This window comes from Nilaparvata lugens, chromosome 10 (genome assembly GCF_014356525.2).
Source record: "Nilaparvata lugens isolate BPH chromosome 10, ASM1435652v1, whole genome shotgun sequence".
Classification (NCBI taxonomy): Eukaryota; Metazoa; Arthropoda; class Insecta; order Hemiptera; family Delphacidae; genus Nilaparvata; species Nilaparvata lugens.
This window is the reverse complement of record NC_052513.1, coordinates 41,704,525-41,712,968: the sequence shown is the minus strand read 5'-3', so window position 1 is coordinate 41,712,968 and position 8,444 is coordinate 41,704,525. Positions and strand designations below refer to the sequence as shown.

Here is an 8,444-nt window from a genome sequence, read left to right as displayed (position 1 = left end):
TACATTTAAAAGAGTATAAACTTAATAAATAAAGAAATTCTTCAATACTTGAGAGCCATAAACACAAAAACTGAACTTTATTTGTCTTGGATACAAAACATATTTTATTTTTAATAATAATATACTATTCAGGCACAACAAAGTAAGAGCTCCAGCCCACTTCATACATCAAAAGAATCAGAATGATTGTTATCAATCTATTCGTCTATCAAAAGGTCATCAATAGCTTGACCCAAAACTCCATAATATTGTTCTCTGCAATTGAACTCTTAAAAGGATATTATTCTTTATCGGAAGCTCATCACTTAAATAATTATAAAACTGTTTGAATAACGAGTCAAATTCAAATTTATTTTTAAATCAATATCAACCACATCCCACTTTATGCAAACTCATATATTTTTCAGGATGCTCTAAAAGCTTTTAAAAAATTCAAGCTCACATTAGACAGTTCCTCAAGGGATAAAATTATTTTTTATAAGACATTATACTTCTTTATCCATCACCCATTGAGAAATACCACATCAAACACAACATACAATACAACTATAACATTAAATATAAAGAAAAATAAAAATCTCAGTACCCTTTTTGAAATATTTTATCACAACATGTTTCGGACATTATAAGTGATCAAAGTGATTCCATCACTTGAAAATGGCATCAATGTCCGAAACATATATGTTGTGATAGAATATTTCAAAAAGGGTACTGAGATTTTTATTTTTCTTTATATTTATATTACAAGTAGCCCTACACAGAAAAGAGATAACTATAAAAATATTATGTTGGAATGACTATTTAAGTTCCAGTTTCAAGCTGGTTCAAGTTTTAGTGCGATATTTTGTGCTCTCATATATGTAATTCAATAGTTATTTGTGCAACTAGTGCGCAAAGTGACAGTTTGCTGCACCGAAAGAAACGTTTACGCTTGAGCCGTAGGCTCGGGCGGAATGGTTTCTTGAGTGCAGCAGAGGAACTTTGCGCACGTATTTCACATTAAGTTTTTCCTACAGTTACCATTGAATATGAAAAGTGAGTAATTATGGGTAAAATTGCCTGAAATGCATCAAATGTTTTTCTGTGTAATTTTATTATTGATAAAAACCTTAATTTATTGTCAAATTGAATAAAAATGTTGTCCTTGGTTATAATATCTACTTAATAATTAGCGCGTTGTGCTTGGTTGCACCTCTGCTCACTATAGCAGCCACAGCAGTCACTGTTACCAACTTCATTTTGATTTTGCTGCACTGTTGATCCATATAACCTACTAAGTATTTTGCGTTGCCATGTTGCAAATCTGGAGTGCAGAAAAATTTTTTCGCCACACTTGGATGTAATGAGCTGGTTTACGTGCGTCATATGGAGGCCGAAAGTGATTGTTTTCCGACCAGGCCGGTAAAACTTTACAGCCCTAGGGCTGTAAAATGACCTTGAATAACAGCTGATCGTGTCCGATCTCACAAAAATCATAGAGAGATAATCTCATAATGGCTGTAATAATCTATATAATTATGTATCGTGAATCGCAGTACCTATTATGTCTATAATAATATATTTTATAAATTACTGTTTCATAATTTAATATTTATTATTGTGTTTTTGATATCAAACAATAGAATACGATGATATATCTCCATAGCCTCAACAATATAATGTTGGCTACATTGTCCATTGTCAGAAAGGTACGTATCGCAAGTCTTTAAAAGTGAAGAATCGAATTTGAAATCAAAGTACAATAATTGTATCAATATTTAAAAGTAAGGTAGAGTAATAATTGTTTCTTTTTTATTATCGAATTCCACTTCTTAATGCAATACAATCAACAATAATAATAGGAAAATACAACAGAGATCTAAAGTTTAAGGTAAGCCTACTGGTGAAACTCAGCCTTGACTAAAAAATTCCTAGTAATTTTTCCGTAATTCATTATTAAAACTTTTAGATAATTTTTCTTCAATATCAAACCATATAGAGAAAACATTAGGCCCACTCAAGATGAATCTTCGAATGTTTTCTCTATGATTTAACTATTTTCAGAGCAATATTTTGTTGTGAAAATGCCGGCAAACCGACTTTAAGTTTGCCGCTATAGGCTACACTATATTATAGTAGCCTACATACGTTACCTGACTTACAGGCCTATTCGATCAAAAGATGCAATGGCCGAGAGTGTAAAGGCGTGTACCCAAAAGCTCAAGGCTCAGTGAATTACAAACATGATCTAGGTTCGAACCTCGGTCAGTGACATTTTTTTTGTCGATGAATTTCGACTTTTATTAGCTATTTTTTATATTAGTTACCGTAATTTAAATTTCAATCAATTTTTTAGATATATTTTGAGACAAAACTGTGAAATATGCAATTATATTAATTTTTTAATCACATTATTTCAAAATAGTAATGAAAATTCTATTCATCCATCTATCCATGAGATATTGCACCAGGCGCAAAGCGCGAGCTATAAAAATTCAAACAATTATTCGAAATATTAATAGTATAAAAATATTGTCACTATTGTAAATTATTAATTAGTAATATTGAAATTAATTGACAGTGAAAGTTGTCATAACCAAGATTCAAACTATCAAAATAGGCTGTTTGAATTTTATTTATTTTTTAATTTCTTATATATTGGGAAGTTTTTTTTTGGTGTGGCGAAAAATAGCGTTCGCACCATGGGCAAAAATGTATTTCCGGCTCTCAATCTTTTCTAGTCCTCGGCCTACGGCCTCGGACTTAAAAACCGATTTCGAGCCGGAAATATCTCATTTTCGGCCCTAGGTGCGAAATATACTATTCCCGCACTAGAGCGGAAAAGTGATTCTTTGCGTTCTGTAATCAGTGCAGCAATGACCACTTTTCAACGTAACTGTAGGAAAAATAAATAAATAAGATAGTACACAATTATGTAAGAATAGATACATAGACACTCGCTTATAGACTACCGATCAATATTACTGCCTCTTCCAATAACTCTGCCGATCATGATAGGGAGATTAAGAACTTTGACGATTGCCTGATTCTTGAATCGTGAAGAAGACACTAGAATAATGGTTGTAGAATTTCAAGATGCATTATCGATGAGCTTAGGAGTAATGTTTTTCTAATACTCTAACGTTTCACGTCATTAATTTGAATTTGAATTCTCTATATATTGACTTGGAAATAATAGGAGTAGAATGACATGATATTTTCCATCAAAAAAACTGGTTAGAAAAGATTGATTGATTGATTCTTTTTATTGATTCATACAATAATTACATCATTAAAATGATATGGAGAGAAAAAAATGAGGTAACCTTGTGCTATTCCTCTTCCAAATTTAGATAATGTTGCACATAATCCAAAATTGGTTAAGTCTTGTTGTTGTTTACTTCACAAAATTTTCAGTCGTTAGCCTAATTATTTTCACAAAGTGAATTTTTTAATTTAGATACTTCAAAATCAAACATAAAAGAAATATATCACATTATCACTGAAATAGGAAATATTCACATATTGGACAAATAATTTTGAAGATAATAAAGTTATATTTTATAAACTGGTTGATCAAAGATATAATAAAGTCATATCAAAGAAAACTGGTTGAGCAAAGATATACTAAAGTCATATTAAAGAAAACTGGTTGAACAAAGATCTAATAAAGTGCAATCTAAGAAAACTTGTTGAACAAGGATTTTATAAACTAATATTCCGAATTTTGTACTGAGATTCTTATCATTAATCTTATCAATTATAAGGAAGTTATTATATTATATAATTTATTATTTTCCACACAAAACATGTGAATTAAATCAAATATCTGAGAATAATGTTTTTTCTAAATTACTAGCTATGATAACGAGACAATTTATTTTCTTGTTAGCATCAATTCGATTATAGGAACGTATATGTTTGCACAGAGCGAGTTATTGCAATTTGCAATGAATGACATGCGATTGTTTATATTATGCTCTACAGAAGCCGTCAAGCAGAGGTACAAACACAAGATGCAAATAGAGAATGAATGTATTCACAGACACGATCTGTTCATCACACAAAGACAAGTGATCGCGTTTAGATCATTTCAACGGCGCTCTAGTGCAAGGAATTCGACTTCTTTACTGTGCTGGATTCCAAAACACTGTGAGTATAAATCCACCTTCGATAAACTTTATTTACATCATAAATAATAATTATGAATGTTTCATTACATTTTTTTATTAGAGAGTAGAACTTGTTAAAACAATATTGAGGTTTGAAGTACCCTTTATTATTTAAAATATTAGGTACAACGACTAGTTACTTCAACGACGAGGGTACTTCAAGTTTCAATATTGTTTTCTTTGTTGATTATCAATCTTGTTTTCACTATTATTATCACTATTCAATTTTGTAAAACTTTAAAGTGAAAAAACACTCACATTCTTTGATGTGGCGACGTCCGTTTCGTGCTGGTAAACAGAAATTCATGAGTTTCTGAAAATTCATGAGTTTCTGAGACTTGAAAATGTGCAATACCAGCAAGAAACGGACGTCGCCACATCAAAGAATGTGAGTGTTTTTTCACTTTAAAGTTTTACTAAATTGAATAGTAATATTGTTTTATTAATTTATAAAAGTAGCCCATTCAAGTGAAGAGTTTTTAGAGTAGAACTTGTTCAATTTAAAGCGTTGGTGGAATGAATAGAGTGGATTCAGAATATAACTAATACCTATGCTTTCATAATAGATTCATCTACATATATTGTAATTTAATTATGTTTTGTTTTCATATTTCATGGTTTTATTTCAAATCATAATTATTTAATTAAAACACTGAAATGTTGTCAAAAATACTACAAAGGTATTGCAGAATTATTACAAACATGTTTCAAAACCGATGGTGTCATTTTCAGTGTGAACAATTCAAAACTTATTTATTCATAATTATTTATCCTATTTGATTTGGTCATTCCTTAGCTATCTTGAGGCACTTCTTTTTTGAGAAGTTGCTGTAATACTTTTATCATAGTAATAAATGATTACAGTAAGTTACGACATCAACATTGTTGAAGATGATATGATAATAATTTTAGATGAATGATCTCGTCCACTGATTTTCATGAGAATAGGAAGGATAATCATAAAATCACTTCACTTGTATGTTGAGCTACTTTATTAACTTTATTAAAAACAATAATGAAATGTTTTAAAGTTGAAATGTTTTAAATGAAAGAGTACTTCATGTTTTTATATTGGTTTTATTGAAGGGTAATCATATATGCGTGTACTAGTCTTTATTGAGTGATATGACTTATCAATGTATATTATGTACTTATTAATGTCTTATTATATGTATATAATGTATAAATGTATGTATAATGTATATTATATTATATATAGGTATATTATATTGTTTCTATAAGATTTGTGAATTCATCTAATAATATTGAAATAATATTGTCAAATTATCAATAGACTGGAGGTTCGTTTTTGAAATATTTTCAACGACACTACAGTCTAATTAACTGTAATGTAAATAAGCCTTTATTGTCGTTGGAAATAGTTCAAAAACGGATTATTACTTGCACTTCGTCATGGATTTAGTGGAATAGAGACTGAAGATTATTATACATACAATGCATTTCCATTAAGAATTTCTCAAGTTTGAATATTCTCGTATATTACTGGACTATTCCATTCAACTGATCACATACTAACAGTTATCTGAAAAAGTCAAGATAATAATGTTTCCTATTCCATATTTTCATTTGAATCACGTTTTTATGAATCAAGTTCAAGAGGATGTGATTCTTCTCTTGATAATATAATTGCTATTTTTAATTGGAACATACACTGCACACAGATAAGAGCTATGGTATTAAATTTTTAGTGTGACATTAATCTTGGAGCCTATGTTTGTTCAGTGTAGCTTACTGTTTAGTATTTACTGAGTCAGTAGAAGTGCTGGATTCGCATTATTTTGCTTGCATCGAAAAAATTGATTTGTTACTTTCAAAACTATCAGTGCACATTGTTTTGTTCTGGAGTGAATTTGGTTTATAGTGTAGTTAGTGTCATGGTTTACTCGCCTGAATATTTGAGCCGTTCTATCAAGTAAGTAGGCTATAACAAAATGTAACTAAATTTCAATGTAACTGAACAAATTCGAACGACTTGACTTAAAATTGTGACTTGACTTCAATGTGATTCAGGCTCAAATTTGATCAATAAAATCTATCAAGAGTGATAAAGTGTTTGGAAGTATAAAAAATTGGAAATAGTTAGTGAATTAATAGTTCAATTCATTTACAGTAAGATATAAAGTTTCAACATTTGGAAGCTATGATTTTTCATTTTTCAATTGTTCAGTTTCAATCCGGTATTAATATTATTAATGATTATTAATTATAATATTATCTACAGTAGCCTATATTCTACTATTCTGCAGTATAGGTGTAACTATTAAAATAAATTGTATTAGAAATTTCAATTTCCACATTATTCTTTGATGAGTACAAAATAATAGAATAATTAAAGAAGAAATTCAATAATTTCTCATGATTATAATAAAGAATAAAACAAAAATCTTGTGAATTCACTGCTGTTATTATAATGAATATCATAGTCTACTATTACAATTTCCATTGTTATAACTTTTTTCTATTTCAGAAGAATGGCTGCAATCCTTGGAGGCCATTACAATGACAAGGATCCAATTTTTCTTGAAGAATCAGCGAGTTTACGCAAAAAAGTAAGTTGAATTTACTTTTTAATTTTAAAAAATTGGATATTATAATAGTAGGCTAATTTGATCTGATTGAAACAAATTTCTGTGTACGGAAATCAAATTCGAAGATAGAATGCTTTTATTCTTATTAGAGAACTTTCTGAAAAATTTCTCATTTTATTTTAAAATTAAGTTTTTTATCAATATTGAACAATCTGGATCAAATTATCAGAAAAAATAAATTTTCATCTTAAAGGGTGGAATTGGAACTCTTCTGTAATCTATATCATACTTCTTCGAATATCTCCTTGGCTACCTACAAAACTAGGATATTTATAGCGTTCTTCACATTTCAAAGTCATCTATTCTACTTGCCCACTGTAATATTTTTTAAATATTCCTATTGATTCATAATTGGGGCCTATGTATCATATTATGCATTAGTAAATAACGATCAGAAAGTATTATTTCTACATTGAAAGTAGAACATTATCAGTGTAGCATACTGCAACCGCGTGAAAAGTTACACATTCCTAATTTTATTGATGACTATGAAAAAATACTGAATATATAGAGTCATCATAAAATGAATGTTATTGGAACTCAGTGAGAGTTTTCCATGATTTAAATATGATGCTCATGAATTGTTGAGATAAATTTATGAATATCGTCCTCTAATAGAATCTTGCTTCAGTTGTTGAATTACACAGAGCAAATTGTTCCAATCTATTTCAGGTACAGTAGTCATGTTTATACAATATTGTGCAATGGTTTTGTACTTATAGTATTCATACATGTATCATATTCAAAACACTGTGTTCATATTGATACTATACAAAGAAAAATAATTCAGGAACAGTGTTTTGATTAGATTTATCTCCTAATTATAGATTGGATTGAATTTTTGATTACCTAGATCTTATATTGAATAATGTTATTCGTCTCAAAATAGTTATATTTAACCATTAATATCAACAAAAAAGAGTACGGTTCCTCATCATAATTATTCACCATTTTTATGGTTCTATAAGCAAAAAGTCATGACTCTATGATATTATTTGAATCTCTATTCAGCTATTTTCCAGTATAAAATATAGTTCTCAAGGTCTTGTTGAATTTTCTATCATAAAATAATTTTTTCAGCTTCATGAGAATTTTATTTATGTTTTCTCTGAATTTTGTCAATTGGTTTGATATTTGAGAGGTTCCGTGATGATCACATGACGTCACGATAATGAGAAATATTGACGATAATTGACAACATAGCTTGTAATAACTTGGAAATTATTTCTATCTAAATTTGGGAAAGAAACAGTTTTGGGCTTTAAGCCTGTTGTTCCTCTCCCAATCATTTATAGTTGAGAATTATATTATATTTGTATCAATGTATAAATATATAACTGGAGAAATGCTATGGTCCCCCAATTTTATATTTATTTAGTTTCATGAGATTTTTAAATTTCTATAAAGCATAATTTATTCTCTTTGCAGAAAAAGTATGTGAATATCTGCTATTTCACTCTGCGTTGGCTGGCTCTCTTGCTGACTATTTCGCTGATTATGGCTGCCTGTTTCTCACTCTATAAATACAACAAAAGTCTGAAGAGGAGATTCGTAATTGTTGATTCTGGTAAGCACTATATAATTATATTAACTATCAGGCCATATACTGAGGGAGAAGCCTACATAAGCTCTTAGGCTTGTGCGTGGGTAATGAGTGAGAGGGATGACGATGAGAGATGACGAC

At 29.4% G+C, this 8,444-nt stretch overlaps 1 protein-coding gene across 2 annotated transcripts in view; it reads left to right on the top strand.

Moving 5' to 3' along the window:
* The first annotated feature begins 3,978 nt into the window (after positions 1-3,978).
* Positions 3,979-8,444, top strand: part of LOC111058390 (arp2/3 complex-activating protein rickA) — a 10,068-nt gene continuing 5,602 nt past the window's right edge. Inside the window, exons 1-3 of one of the 2 annotated variants that reach the window (XM_022345916.2) lie at positions 3,979-4,131; positions 6,640-6,721; positions 8,189-8,327. In XM_022345916.2, the coding sequence (XP_022201608.2) occupies positions 6,644-6,721; positions 8,189-8,327 (217 nt within the window). In that variant the 5' untranslated portion in view covers positions 3,979-4,131; positions 6,640-6,643. Of the gene's footprint in view, positions 4,132-5,921; positions 6,085-6,639; positions 6,722-8,188; positions 8,328-8,444 lie in introns of those variants that run through there. The other variant, XM_022345915.2, reaches the window with a different exon arrangement.